We start from the raw sequence: 15990 nt of genomic DNA on the forward strand, positions 1-15990 counted from the left end.
ACGCACTGCTGCTGAAAGAAAATGCAAGATTTGCATAGATCAGGATTGAGCTGCGCTTTGTTTTTTTAAAAGTAGTATTCGTAATTTCCCTGTAACTCCAACTATTGTTGTCTAATCTAGATGAAAACAGTCTTTAGGTCCTCCTTATGTTACCCTTCCCAACAGGAAGAGTAGAGGCATATCACTCCGAGAAGACATCAAGGTAACCCTTCGAAAGACCCTCTGCGTAAGGAAATCATCAGCTGCCTTTCCAAAACAATCGACAACTCTATTGTCTACTTACGATATTCTGCGCCTGCAATTTTCCCGCGTTCGACACACGAAATTGTTATTCGTTGAACAAGAGAAGTGTTTGACCTAAGGGGAGAAAAGTGCAACCTGCACAGCGCACACTCACGCACGTCTCAGCTTCCCCTACCTCTTGGCCGGCACGGAGAGGTGTCCGGAGACGGAGAACAGCCGGTATATATCATCACGTCGTCGTCGTCCGCCGCTACACACACTTTCGTATTTATCGGTACGAAGAAGGGGAGGAAAGACCACGGGCGTACACCTTGGGACCAGTGCGTTCCGAGATTTCGCGGTGAGAGGACATCGACCAGACGATTACAGCGGATCTCTCTGCCACGCTCCGTTACGTTCCCCCTTTGAAATCGCGCGATCAATTCACGGGCGAGTCGTTGATTCGACGACTTTTCCCGCCCCTCCGCTCCTCGAAGTTTTCTTCGCTCGCGTTTTTCTCCAAATTGCTCGAGGAGGATCGCGATTCTTTGTGAACGGGCGCACACCACGAACTCTCAGCATGGCTTCGACGATCAAGGTGAGTGACGAACGTGCAACAGGTAGATACACACGCAACGCCCTGTACACGTACGCGTCGGTGATTTAAAGTTTCGGAGTATCCCGAGGGGTGTCTCTCGCCCCTTTTCTACCCCTGTTCCTGCGTGACGAGACTAGCGATGGGACGAAGCGCCGCACGAGTAGCTCCCAATCCGGATCGAATAGGTTCGAAACCCTCTGCGAGTTGTCTCCGAAACGGTAGGAGCTCTTCTGAGCTAGCCAGATCGTTTTTTAGTCTAACGTCCGATTGCGAAGTAGGTACGCCAGATGCTACGCATGTTGGTTTGATTATTTTTGTAAAAATATAAGTAGTAGAATTGAAAAATCACAGAGAACCAGCGGAATTGTAATGAAACACTCTCTGAAAGTAGTCTCAGAAATGGGTGGAAACTCTTTCGAGCGTGCCAGGAGACAATCTTTGCGCGTAACGTCCGATTGCGAATGTATTCGAGATGCTACGCGTGTTGGTGTGACGTCGCGTCGGTTGATCAACGACGAGCATCGTTATGTCGTTGTTGAGACCTTCTTTCGGAGAAATATGGGTAGCAGAATTAAAAGAACGACGTGGAAAGCAGTGGAGTAGATTCGAAATGAGGAAGCAGTGGAACTGTAATAAAATAGACGAAGCGACGCGAAAAGTAACAGAGCGATTACAACGAAGTTACGAAATCAGGGTACTTAAGTAGATTCCAGCGAATTGTACTTACGTCGGACAGAATGGAAAAGAACGGTAAACTTGTTTTGTCAGATAGCGTGGCAGGTGGACGATTTCGCGAAATAAAAGCTGTATTTTGCGGAGGAAAACAGAGGCGTACCAGGTCAGACGTTATAGCCAGCCGTCCACATTCTACTTAAAGGGGAAATTCGACACACATTCCGCTTACGGGAGACGCGTCGCAGAAACAAAGTGCATGTCAGTGTTCCATTTCTCATTCATGCTCAAACGCGATACCGGAGGCAGAAACATTTCTCGTGAGATATTGAGAAACTGTTCGATACAAAATCACTTATAAGATTCGCGAAAGAGGGCTTGCTCGCGCGAAAGATTTACGTTCGATTCCAAAAGTAGGTTTGATTCGTATCAACGGTTTCGATTGTCAGATTCGAGTCACTCTCAACATTTTGCTCGTACATGCTCTCGAGGACATTGCTTTCGCGTGGGAGCAGCGAATTCGATGCCACGGCCAATCTTGCGCGTTGAATATTTAGGAGACGAAACTGCGTCCTCGAAACCACGTACCTGTAGCATTTTTCAATTATGAAACGCGCGCGCGCCGCGAATCATCGATTGTTTTCCGCTTTAATGGCCCGTTATCACGATAATCTTTCGCAATACGGATTCGTTATCGGTTAAAACCAGGCGAGATTAAATCACCCGCTCGCGTTTACGAACAGCAAATTCTATAAAAGCGTTATTTGCACATTCTATTTAACACATCGAGCACGGGCGACGGGATATCTCGTTTTCAAGTTTTTTCTACTTAATTGATAAAAAAACAAAAAACAAAAAAAAAATGCGCGAGCCCCGTACGCAACGTGTTAACATCGACAGTGGTATCAACGAAAAAAAAAAAACATTAGACAATCGAGTAAATTTTTGACACCACGTTCGAATGTCCTTTCTAAACATCGTCCACGTTGCGCGAGCCACCTGTGCAGTATCCGATCCAAGTTTACACTCGTACGGCAAACACGCTCGGATATGAATCATTCCGCGCTCACGTATTATGCCGTTAGTGTTCTAATCTCGCGAGTTCATTAATTTAATGATTTAAGAGCATCGGAGACAATTAGAAGCGTTTCTAAAGCGCTTTCTCCAGCTCTCGCGCAGAATTCAATCTTCGTTCGGCAAAGGAAACGTTATTCTAAACAAGCACTCTAGTTTCATAGAGCGCAAGACAAATAGGAAGGCTCTCGTATAAAGAAAAAAATAAATAAAGATCATTCGAACTCAGGAATCTATTCAACTTAAATAATTTACGATCCGCAGCCTCCGACTGTTCAGAGCTAAAAATGTTCCATCATCGCATTCGAGAATATCGTTACATCGAGACAATAAGTCTCCAAAACGCAACCGTCCGACGTTCAGATCAAGCTGCACGCTTCGCAGGAGGAATTGTCGAGAAAAGCCTGCAACGGCGTCGAAGTGATGTTCCTGTTCGCGTTCGCCGCGCGTTCGAGAATCCTCGCGATATTAAAAAGCCAATAAATGTCGGGAGGCAAAGAATTCGCGGTGATTTCGACGAGAAGAGGATATCGGCCGCGAGAAGGATATCGGTGGAATCGCACGGACTCCCAGCGTGTTCATTTTCGGTGTCGCAGTCGCAAAAAAAAAAAAAAAGAACGCGTCGGAGCAAGCGATCGATTCGCGTTTCTTCGTGTCCGTCAACCGCGAGAAGAAGTTATTAAATTCTGGCACGTAGCTCGGCTCCACTCGAACGGGCGAGACACAGAGCCTTTATCGACGGGGTCGCAACGTCATAACTCATGCGTGCCGCAATCGTACGCTTACGTGTATGGCACAGAGACGGCGGCTGCATGGAATAACAAACCAAGCGGAATGATTCCTTGGCTGTTCCGCTCGCGCCTCGACTCTGCGCAGTGGCACGAAGCGTTTGAAAAACGTATGAAAACTTAAACTCCTGTTTCATAATTTCACAAGAAATACAGAAAGAGGAGCACAAAGGGACAAAGTTTTCCAACGTCTTCTTTGATTTCGAACTTTACACCGAATCGCGTTGAAGTTCGTACCTGATTTATTCTTAACCCTATTCAACTCTTCGCGCGACTCTCACTCTATAACTCTCTCTCTCGAAGACTCTCTCGCCACCGACATTCCTCGGGAACGTCTACTCTGGCTACGACTCTCTCCCCGAGACTCGTTCATCTAATCAAAATCTCTACCGTGGAATCCCGAAATAAATTCTCACGATAGCTTCTTTCGTAATCGATAACTTCATCCAGGCAAACTTTTCTCTTTTATAAATATCGATACACGTTCGTTCTTATGAAATTAACGACGAATATAGAAAGTACAGTTACGTAACTCTTCGAATAGGCGATCTTGTTTAAAAGAAAAATGATTATTAGCTTCGAGGATTTTCTTGAATAAGTAATATCGATAGCGAATATACCAATAGCTCTGATAAGAGACACCTTGTCTCCCTGGGGTCTCCCTACGGCGCCGTTACTTCACTCGCTCGCCGTGCGCCGAAGCGTTCGTGGTGTTCAGTGACGGGCAAAACCCTAGACTTCGAATAAATCTGAAGTTTGCCGATGTGTTTCGTGCCGTGATGTCTCGTTTCCTTCGTTGGAAAATGTTCAACAGAAGAAACGAGATAAACATATCGGCAAACTTCAGATTTATTCGAATCCTAGGGTTTTGCCCATCACTGGTGGTGTTTCGTGGTCCGAATATTGCAACGACCAAAAAACCATGGATAAATATCTCCGAAAACGAGTGCACACGAAACAGGCTTGGAAAACTCGAGACGATCGTGTATCATCGAGGTGCGAAATTATTATCCATCGATTCCTAACCGATACTTAAACGATTTAATAACAACGAACAAAGCCCGGCGATCCGGGCGGGCATGCGCGAACAATAAATAATTATTTATCGTCGGTTGTGTGCGCAGCGCGGGCCCGCTCGAACTACGCGCCATAACGGGATATTACGGGCGCAAACAGCGACGAGTTTTCCGGGGTCATCCAACGTATAACCCGGTGAATTATCATTCATAGACTGTGACGATAATTAACGGGCCATACGTAGGTTTCGCGCCCCGTGGCCGACAGGAACCGTCAGCGTCTACCTCGGACGTAATAACCGAGAACGTTACGGTTACTATCGTCCCAGTCAACGTGACAGCAATAAAATCTATATCACGGCCATTTGCCATTCAGAGCGGCCAATAATTCTTCTAATCCACGTCGATTTGCGGAAGTAAGCGGTTTGCGTGAGCGTACCCGAGCCCGCAATCCAATCTACAAATCATCCCCGGGAGCGTATATACAGCCAGCCCGGTGATTTACCGAACCGTAGCAATTATTAGCATCCCTTTCCCACCCCTTCCACCCCTTCCCGCGGGAAAATCGAAACTCGCAACAGCGGTAGCTGACGAGTCGAGATCGAGGAAAAGTCCGCGAGCTTCGATGAAAAGTTCTTTAACGCCGGTTCGTTACTTATGTTCGCTTCGCGAAGTTCTCTTAATATTCGAGGTGAACATTCCCCATTCCGTGGTAAATCGCGGAATTCTGCTCCCAGGTATTCTATCGGAAAAACTGCGTGGGTTATTGGTGCTCCACCGCGTAATATAATGTTTCTGTGGTGAATATTTTTTTTTATTTTTATTTTTATTTTTTTAAAGTAATAACGAGACGAAATAGAAACATCATTTTTCACGAGTTTTTGCGGCGAATAAATATACACGCAACGAAACGATATTTACGTGGATTTCGAAATTATTATACCGTTGTTTCGCGTTACCAACTCGTTATATAAAAACATCGACTGAGAAATAAACCATATCGATTTCTTTTAAATAACGAGACGGATATTTCCGATCAGGCTTTCGTCCGATATTGACAATTCGAACGGATTCGGCTAGGAAAAGGTCAGCGCAACGGACAAACATCGAATTTTGAAGTCGAGCAAAATTTTCCCGAGCATTTTTCGGTGGATTTCTGATGGCTGCGCTATGTAGCGAGGAACCGCGTGTCCTGGATCACCTGGCGAGCAATTTAAAACCGTGCGCGATCGTTAAAGGCGACGCGATGGCGTCGAGAGGTGCACAAGCCCGACGAAAATAAAATTCAACTTTGAAATATCAGTCACGGCGTGCGTCAAAAGGGTCCAGGGGTAAAAAAAAAAATGAGAATTTGTGTCATACGGGCACGTATGCACATAGCACAGAATATTCCCGGAAAGTATGTTCATCCGTCAAGCGGTTACAATTTAATTGGAACTATTTTCCGCACTCCAATCGAACGCTCTGCCATACTTTTTCCCCCGAGCGACGAGAAAGCAATCGTCCAGCGAAAGAAGTCAAGATCCCGGTGCAAAAACGTGTCGCGCGAGTGACGTACGACGGAGCCTCTCAGCAATAGATTCATCCGCAGCGACGATTTAACAGCCGCTTGGACGGTAACGCGGCTAATTTACGTTGCTTTCGCGTCTACATAATTCTTCGAATTCCATTCCGCGCTCGGCTCTATTCTATCCACGGTACGTGGTTCCGCGAAGCAATTTTCTACTCCTCTACCATATCCACCGGAGCATTCTCAGTCACACGAGTTGTTATTTCAGGATTTCCACGTTGTCCACCGGAGAGCTTTGCTCTTGACAGTCACCGCGGCGAGATTCTCTAACCGAATTACGCGTCATTCGGATAATTTCTGATTGGGATCGTCACCGGGATCGTGATTCGTTCCAATCAAATTTTATTCGATTAGGACAGAAAGGTGATCGGGTGTCGTTCGCGAGTACAAACACGTTTTAATAAAGAAACGTCGGTATCTTTCTCCGATCGCGAATTATTTATTCCGCCAGTAGTATTTCAAAATTTCCACAACCTTCCGCGTGCACATGGACGTGCAACATGTATCAATTTTCACGTTTGTTATTTTCTGCGCGACAAAACTAGCGTTTACTTATTCAAAATGAAACTCTGGGCTAGCCGTTCTGGAAACGATTTAACGCATGTAATTTTTATAAACACTCAAAACGTCGAGATACTGTCCATCGAATCGATCGTGAATACATCCAGAAACGACATTTGAATCGTCGTTAAAAGTGCATACATTCGAATATTGGTACGTTAAATATGTATGTATTCTTCATTCGGCCTCCCCTCGGGGTTCGCCGGGCCTCTTCCGTCACATCTCTTGCCTATTTCTTACAAATCTTAAAACTAAACCTTATTCTACCTCGTACTACCTTATACTACCTCAATATACTCACGCAAAACAAAAAAATCATTTCCGCCGCATTTTCTTGATACGTTGAATAAAGTAAACGATAAAAGGTAAAAAGAAGTGTCGCTAAATTTCTCCTTCCCTGGTCGAATGAAATCCCTTAAGAACGTGAAAACGAGCCGTACCTTTCGCGTTGATATTATCAGAGGGTGAGAGAGGGAGGCGCGAGTGAAGTAATTTAAAAGGTGGCTCGTTAGTTAGTTGACGCACGCAATGTATACGCGACTGTAACGAAACAGGGAAGCGTGTCGAACCGACACACCGGGCCAACAAAGGCAAACAAACGATGGTCGTAGGTAACTCGTATACCATCGTTACTCACGGATGGTTGTTGCTTGTTTAGCCATGTTAGCTTTGGCGTGCTTCGTCGTGGCTGCGTTCACCCATTGTCTGCCCGTAGACCTTCCTTATCCCCTTTCGTTATTTCACCGCGCGCCACTCGTCTGTGTGCGTGCGATCGTTTCGACTTTTGCCATTGGGGACCGAGCTGCGTTTGCCAATTCCCTCCTTTCCCGTCGTCAACGCGTACCTGTTATCTATCCCTTTATTATATTCGTATTTAATTTCCTCCTCTCGAGGAGCCCCAGGAAACTTTGGCTCTCGTTTATTGCCGTGCGAGCTCGGGTAAATGGAGCAAACAGACACGAGTCTAATTTCCTTTTTAAGGCGCATCCACCCCGGGGGCCCACCACCCCCGACGCGTTTCCGGCGCTTCCTGTACTCCGCGTTGGACGAATTCGAAATGTACGAATTCTGCGATTCGCTCGAGAAACGCGGCGTGACGCGTCTGTGTATGGCGGGGCGAGTGAAAATGAGCGGATCGAGACCCTGTGGACAAAAAGGGCTTGGATCTATTTTCAATTAATTCTACATATTCGAAACGTTCGAGGACCACTGGACTGGCGAGTGAAACCGTGTGGCTTGGGACTCTTTAGACAAAATTAATGTAAGATAGATCACCGAACTCTCTCCCTCCATCTTTCACTCAAAACTCCCGCGTAACTCTAGCCCTTCAGCCTCCGAGTACCTTAATTCCTCCCTTTCATCTTAGCGATAAAACTCCGAGCAACACCAGGAATACTCGAGTTTGAGAGACACTGGAGCAGAAATACTCGTAGCTGCTGTTAAACGGCGTCGATAAATCGGCGAGATTCGGAATTATCATACAACGTGTCCCGTCGTACCGGATAAGCGTCGTTGACTCTCGTTGACCCGCGAATTTGGTTAATTGCCCTCATGTGCCGACGCGCGGAAAGCGGTCGATCTCTTGAAGACAGCCGCGCAGCCTCTATTTACCTAAAGCGTGTACTTAACTGCCTCGAACAATGTTCCAGCTGGCGTTTGTCGCTTGCACTCTGCTCGTCTGCACGGCTGCAACGGAATCGGAAGAAGGACAGACTGGAAGATCGCGGGTCTCCGACGATCAGCTGAACCTGGCCCTGAGCGATCAGCGTTACTTGAGGAGACAGCTCAAATGCGCCCTGGGAGAGGCGCCGTGCGACCCCGTCGGAAGACGCCTAAAAAGTAATGCGCAGATCGCGTAAACGCGCCCGCAGACGACCTATGCATAGCGCGTTAACCCTAGGAAGCACAGGAATCACGATCCACACGGTTCAATCATTTTCAGATTGTTTTTAAATTATTTTTCGCGAGAGGGTAGGTACGCCACTTTTCACGACCGGAGAAAGCGATATTTAGGAATTTTTCCCAACGACACCGAATGTCCAACGCGAGTGGTCGACGCGTGTATTAAAAGTACATACTTTGAGTAGTCTTTCCGCAAATTTTCAGAGAAAAATATCAATCGGTGTAAAAAATACGAGCATTCGTGTGCCAAGCTGTTGGACTTTCCCAATCGCTGAGGTGAATGTCTCGAGAGTCTTAATAATCGAAATTGGGTAAAAGAATAATATTTGGAATCTACACGAGACATTTCTGGACACTTATAGACAGAAATCGAAGTATACACTCAGGAAATATTAACGTCAATATTAACGACGGCGTGTATCGTCGGGGTAGAAAAAGATGTTGCGCGGCGCGGGTATCGATCGCGTTCGCTCGCGGTTCGAAGGGTGGCTATGTGAAAAATTAAAAGGAGGCGCAATTACCTCGAAAGCCTAACCCGGTGGGGTGGGGGGGGGGGGGACGACGCGAATCGTTATTCTGTCCGATTCAAAGGGATAAACCGATCTCCGGGCGGAGTTAACCCCGTTCCGCGTGGAAACTCGACGAGGCGGTCGGAACGGCGAGTCATCGAATTGCTTAGATCGAATTTATATCCGTATTTCGAGGGCCGACGTGCTTCCGCCGACGACTTCGTCGATAAATTTCTATAAAGTTACCGACGGAATTCGATTTAACCGCGGCGTTGTTATCCAGGTTTAGCACCGCTGGTTTTGAGAGGCGCCTGCCCCCAATGTAGCCCCGAGGAAACACGCCAGATCAAGAAGGTCCTTTCGCACATCCAGCGAACCTATCCGAAGGAATGGTCGAGGATAGTGCAGCAGTACGCCGGAGTTTCGTAAGACGAGGGATAATGGGCGCAGTTGGGAAGAGGGACGACGCCGATTGCGCCCGATAAAAAGGGGGAGAGGATGGATAAACGAGGATCTGTTTAGAATAGGCCTTGGTCCCGCTCGATCGTACGTCTGGCATCGATGTTACTTGTTACGGGGAAATTAACCCTTTGCCCCTACAATCTTTCTTAAAGGGGCCAGTTATTTTAGCGTTGCTACGCAGATTTTGTAAAATTAGGTGCGTTCTTATCCGAAGAATTTATAAATGGTTCAAGTTTTATTCGTTTGTTTTGTCAAGTCAGACTTTGCGAAGGGCGCGAAGGGTTAAAACATTCGTACGTTCGGGGGGTGACTCTTCTCGTGGAAGGCATTTGCTCTCGTTCAGCGCTGTTAACCATTGTACACAGTATTTTATACGTCTCTTTACGGTAATTAAATATATATGTAGTTCAATAAAGTATATGCTCTCTTGTTCCCGAACCAGAATAGTTTCCTCGGGTATGGTAGAGGGTGCACTTGATTCTGGGGCTCGAAGCATCAGGATATTTAAAAAATGTATATATTAAGTCATCCCAAAAGTTTCTTTCTCACAAGGAAAGCTTTTTAGGCGTCGGTCTCCGATTGTATTGATTTTTGGATACCTTTTAAAGAACTGAAAGATAAAATATACCTATTTTCTTATATTGCCACGTTTTCATATTTAGAGGGTGAAACGACCCCTAAAGTTTCAGATGCAATAAATTATTTCCTCGAAAACAGGACCAAATTTTATATGCAGATAGAACACCATGAAACTGTTTTTGAAAAAGTTTTCTTCTATCTGTGACAATTACGAAGATAGCCTATTGCAGCTGAAGCTTCAGGGGGTCGTTTCGCACCCTAAATATGAAAACGGGTGAATATAAAAAAATACGTATATCTTATATTTCGATCCTTCAAAACATATCCAAAGATCGAAACAATCGGAAGCGGACACCTAAAAAGCTTTCCTTGTCAGTCGTTTTGTGTTTATGTAAATAGACAACCTAATTTTTTCGATGTTAATTTTGTAACAGCAATGGAGCAAAATGAATCGTACGCAATTTAATAATGCAACATTAGACGTAAAATATTGCGTATGTATTAATAAAATGGAATACTTGTTAACGAAGTGAAAGAAACTTTTGGGGACAACCTAATACTAATCGTTTCAGAAAGAGTAAAAGTTTTGGTAGAAGGAGGGCTGCGTCTCGTCTCGGATCTCTTGACTGATCTCATCCATGAGGATCATCAACCCTAACGAAGTTTAGGTTAGGCGTGACGCTGTTAATCGTTCGAACGATCCGATCAAACTAATTGCGTGCTAATAAACCAGCGATGTCAAGTACTTGGAAACTGTTCGACAAACAGTACATATCGTCGCGTTGAGCCATAATATATCCACGTAACCATCATCGACTGATCGAACTAGAAGCCTCACCTCCGTCATCTAGGTCGCCAAGGGGTAACAAAAATTCGATACAATTCAAGCTTTTTAAATTCAACTCGATCCCTTGTCATCTTCGAGCGATGGCGTTTCGCGAGCGGACGAGTCCGCTTTCAATTATCGCAGTCACCCACGCAGAGATCGAATTTGATTCGGGCCGAGTGCTGCGACACGGTGTAAGTCTGCGACACGGTGTAAGTCTGCGACTGGTGACGTCAGAGGCGGGGAACCGTAATAATGTCGGATATGCCAGTAGCGGGAAAGTAATAAGCCGGTTTCGCGTTTTATATTTTATTCCCCGCGACTCTGCTGCCTTCAATTTCGCTGTATTACAATAAACAGCTTTATTCCCATAAACTGCGCGAGGAACGTTTCCACGCCGAGAGCGGCGTTTCATAACGTTCGAACTGTCGCCGAAACGTATTCCGCGAATGCTTCCTCGCTTTGGCCGCGCGACACGTGGCTCGCATACGACGCCGGACGTAATCGAACGACGCCTTCGCGTAATGATAATCGTGGATTGACAACGGCATCGACAGACCTGACGTCCACCTGCCACGCGCACGAAACGTCGGAACGGTTTTTCACGGGACGCGGATATTTACGTAGACGGTTGCCCGTCCAACACTTTTGTTTACGGTTGATATACAGGGTGTTCACAGATTTACTAGCGTTTTTCTCGTAAACGGTAGATATGACAAAGAAACGAAAGAGGAAAAATTTATAACGTCTTTTATTTCTACATCTCTTCGTCTCCGTTCTCCATCTTGACATTACGTTAAGAAAATTTTCAAATTACCTATTAGGCTTAGGGCTGATACTTTTTTTTATTTAGAATTCGATACTCTACCATAAATATAAAAAGCTTTTTTTATAAAAAGTATACTATTGTATTTAAGAAACTGAAAGTCACTTTCGTTTCTCAGAAAATAGTACAAATACGAAAGATTTATATACCTCGTTACATTGCACATAAAAAACAATATACATTTTTCCTCTTTCATTTTTTTGTCATATGTACCGTTTACGAGAAAAACGCTGGTTATAGTACATCTGCGAACACCCTGTAGACGAAGGGACGTATTCGGTGTAGAAATTAATTCTGTGTCTTTCTAAAGTGAGTTTCCCATTTAAATATAAATAAAAACTATTCATTCGTCAATTTTCCCTCGATCATGCATTCCAAGAACAACACACATCATTGTCAAAATTACCTGAAGAGATCTGTGTGTTTCATCACTATGATGGTTGATATTGTAACGTAATAAAGTGACGAGTATTTTCACTTAACTCTCTATTTACTGAATTCCTCAAAAGTGTTAAAAAGCTTGTGCTGCCATCCAACAATTGAAAAACGAACATCATAGAAGCGGACTCGAAAGTCACAATAGGTTTCAAAGCGTTTAAATTAATACAGTACCATGAGAAAACTGGGACCTGTACGAGTCTCTCCTGTAAATAAAGAGTTTATTTACAGGAGTAAATAAACTGTATTAAACCACAGTAATAAACGATTGAATGCGAACGCACAGAATCACTTTCTAAGCGCCAGCAATGGGACCGAGTCGAAAGGTGAATTGTAATAAACAAAAACTACTAAACGTGCCCGCGAAATAGCGAAACAGCAAACCGGATTATTTACAGGCTTGCTGTTGTTCCTTTAAATCCACGATCTATACACGACGATAATAGGATTAAATAAAACTTCAACAGTATAGATAACGGGCACTCGACTTCAAAGCCCCGGTGGGTTACAGAGGGTTAACTGTTAGAGGTTAGAGTCGACGAGCGTCGAAGCGTTGCCGCCCTTTTATCGCAGCCCATAAACCAGTTTTGCCGAGAATTAACGACAATCAACAAGTTGGTAATTATTTACAGCATAATTAACGACTTATTCGGAGTCAATTTATAGTGGCTCGTTACCGTCGAGTAATTACGACGCTTGGAAACAGCGTCGATTTTATTGTAATGCAAATTCTTTCCTCCCTCCCTCCCTCCCTCCCTCCCTCAGGTTCGTTTATATTTAATTTCGTCGCTGTCGATATCGCGAAATCGAAATCAATTACGCGCGTTCCGACGAGATTGAATTCCCGTAAAAAACACAGAACGACAGGAATCCGTCTAGCATCCGAGATTTCGACGACGACGCCTCGGGGGGTTTCGTCCTCGAGGCGTCGGGTCAAGGTCCCCGCCGCCGGTTTCTAACGTGATCGATTCAACGGTACAATCGACTGCGGGATCCAGCGATGTAGGTCAGCTGGTCTGCTGGTCAAACGTTCGAAAATTCCGTTACGCGCCGCAAGTAGAAAGTTATTTCCGTAAAAGTAGACGGCGGGGGAGCCGACGCGCGGCTCGAACGAGAGAGAAAGGACGACCCGTGACGCGCCACTGCCTAATTGGATAATACCTGTGCATCGACGCCACGTTTCACTTTCTTCTTCTTTTTTTTTTCTGGCGAAACCGAAACGATGGAACGCTCCGATGAGCGAGAAACGAACCATGGTCAGGGTTGCTGATATATCGATTTACGGGGGGCCTCGTGCACTTGGACCTTGTCTCTATAGGAACTTTTTAAAAGTAAATAGCTCTCTTTGTGTCGGGACGAGCTTCAAAGATGGCGTACGGAAATTTTTAAAGACGAAGCCTTGAATTTCTGGATGGATAGATCGTAAAGAAAAATTGCAAACTTCTCTCCCTGTCAAGCGAACCTCTGGATACAATAAAAATTGCCCCAATGATGAACTGATCCGTTAAAAAAAACTAAAATAGACCTCGAAGGTGAACTGGTACTTCGCAAGTATTATATCAACACGTTGGTTGCCACGTCGCCCAGAAACACGGCGAAGGGACTTTTCATTGAGGAAACAAGAAAATTAAGTCCAAAGGCGGGAGAATAACGAAAATAAATCTGGTTAAGTCTGGTTAAAAAAATTAAATACCGCGACGAACGTTAAATTATCTAATCATCGATAGTCGCGTAACGAAATTTTAACTTTATAGAGACTTTCACGGATTTTAGCCCGGCAGCAAACGCGTTAATTCGGTGCGCCTGTGATTCAGCGCGCAGGGAAATCTGTAAATTCCAGCGGTCCCCGCTTTTCCGTAGATTAACAATCCATCGAAAAAATTAGACGTAGGAAACGGTCCCGGAATCGAGCAAATATTCCCACGGCATCGGGAACACGCGATGTACATTTCAGCGGGCGTTTGTTCTTCTTGATTGACGCGCGATGATACACTTTCGTCGAGGAAGAGCAAATATTGAATCACGTCAGAGGAATCCGTGAATCAATGTTTGTTTTCTCGGTACCCGGTGGATGACACCTAGGGTAGCGATCTTATATATTTGCACGATCCCTCTACGAATTTATCGCTCATTCACCAGTCGACTTTACCCACCAGCGAATGGCTTGCCGTGAGAACGGATTGTGCAAACAACGCTTCGAAAAATGTTGAAGGAAGAGTTTTACGGAGTGTCGTTTCATTAAAATATATCGGCATGCGGCAACACGCGTACTGTCACGCAGGGAGATCGTAAACGCGTCGTCCGTTCTCTGATTTGGGATTTCTAACTCTCCCAGAATTTGAAAGACCTTTGCAAGAAGAAATGTTTTGGGTACGGAAGCAACTGGAAGACTCACTCTATAAGATGCGAGTGGTTGCACTCGGCCATTTCAGTGTAATCGGCAAACAAACATAAAACAAATACTTATAGGTCCTCAATCATAGGCAAAACTAATTTATTATTAACGCAAAACTAGCCTCATAGCTCAGCGACCAATGTACTCAAACGCAAAATGTATCCATACTCACTCACATTCGTTTCATTGCATTTAAAAAACGAAACCAGAATGGTTTTCAACCGTAAAAAATATACACGTCGAAGCGAGTAACCTCTTCCTTTTCAAAGTTGGTTAATAAAGTAGTTCCAGTAAACTACGTACTTCCAATGCTTTCCACAAAATTCGTACAGTTTATTATTTCGTTCATTCATTCCTACCTAGTCAGTAGTGCGCTTCGATAAATAATATCTTGAATACAAGACACTAATAAGTGTCGCATTAAATTATTCAAACCCACTAACCAGCAAAATAAGTCAAACAAGAAGACAAGTAAAGACTTGCGAACCATTTTTCAATAAATTCCTAAACGTAAGCTTCCTCAAAGAACGCCACTGTTTCACGAGTTCCTGCGGCCTCTATAACGAACGTAACTTTCCGCGGTATCTTCGCAAAAGTACGCGTGCTTTTTCGCGTAACTAGGGTGCCGTGGATTTACCGCGTGGATTATCGTAAGCGAGATTAGAGAAAATAACGGGGGTGAAGGGGTGGGAAGTGGGCGGGGTTGGAAAACTCGCGATCGAAAAACGATAACGCGTGGAAATATAGTTTCCGAAGAGAAACTGGAGTTTTCATAATGGAACGATAAACTCGCCGCGAGTACTCGAGTTGCTCGAACACCGCTGGGAACGGAACACGCGATGATGAATTTAATCGCGTTGTCCCGCTGCCCTCGCGGCAACTTAACGTCGAGAGGGCTACTTTGCCAGTTGTTGGGAAACTGTGCGACGCGATAGTCAACGTTACGCCCGCGCCCTGAAACGATAATAAATGGTATGCAAGAGCATACTCATTAGCAATTATGTAGTATCCGCACCTCCCGTACCCAACAATAAGGAGTCAAACGAGAACACGAAATGTAGGGTACGTGGTCGTGTAGGTAAAACGGTGTGTGGATCCGAGGATCGTGGGTTCGAATTCTTTGTGGTTTATTTTTCGTTTAGAGTCCTACGATTATAACTCCTATTCTTCGGCTCGTTTCCTGGCGTTTCTTATTTCTCGCGTTAGAAAATTAGAGATAGCTAAATGGCTGAAGCAGGCCATGTTTTAGTCTCTGCGCGCTCTCTCAACGGAGGTTCGGCCAGAGGACTTTATTTAGGAAAAGGCCGGACCGTCAAGGGTGTCCTCACGGCTGGGATTTTCTGACATGGTTCAGACCTGTATTGACTTTCGTGGAGTCAACACCTACCGAAAATATAGTAAATTCTTAGTTACACGTTGAGTCATTATTCATACGCCCTATAGCGCATCCTGGTTTACACATTCTGATCTTACACTCGCGACTCGCCAATTGAAAAATTTAACAAAATTTCGCAACTGGATAGCTGGAACGTCTCTGAACTTTGTTCATCGT

General features: G+C 44.9%; 1 protein-coding gene across 1 annotated transcript; it reads left to right on the forward strand.

The window, feature by feature from the left end:
- Window positions 1-504: 504 nt before the first annotated feature.
- Window positions 505-9822, forward strand: LOC128873699 (allergen Tha p 1-like). Its single transcript, XM_054117453.1, has 3 exons — window positions 505-820; window positions 8151-8340; window positions 9196-9822. The coding sequence occupies exons 1-3, from the start codon at window positions 803-805 to the stop codon at window positions 9339-9341; spliced, it is 354 nt and encodes a 117-aa protein (XP_053973428.1). The 5' UTR covers window positions 505-802; the 3' UTR covers window positions 9342-9822.
- The last annotated feature ends 6168 nt before the right edge of the window (window positions 9823-15990 follow it).

Source organism: Hylaeus volcanicus, chromosome 3, assembly GCF_026283585.1.
Source record: "Hylaeus volcanicus isolate JK05 chromosome 3, UHH_iyHylVolc1.0_haploid, whole genome shotgun sequence".
In the NCBI taxonomy this organism is placed as follows: domain Eukaryota; kingdom Metazoa; phylum Arthropoda; class Insecta; order Hymenoptera; family Colletidae; genus Hylaeus; species Hylaeus volcanicus.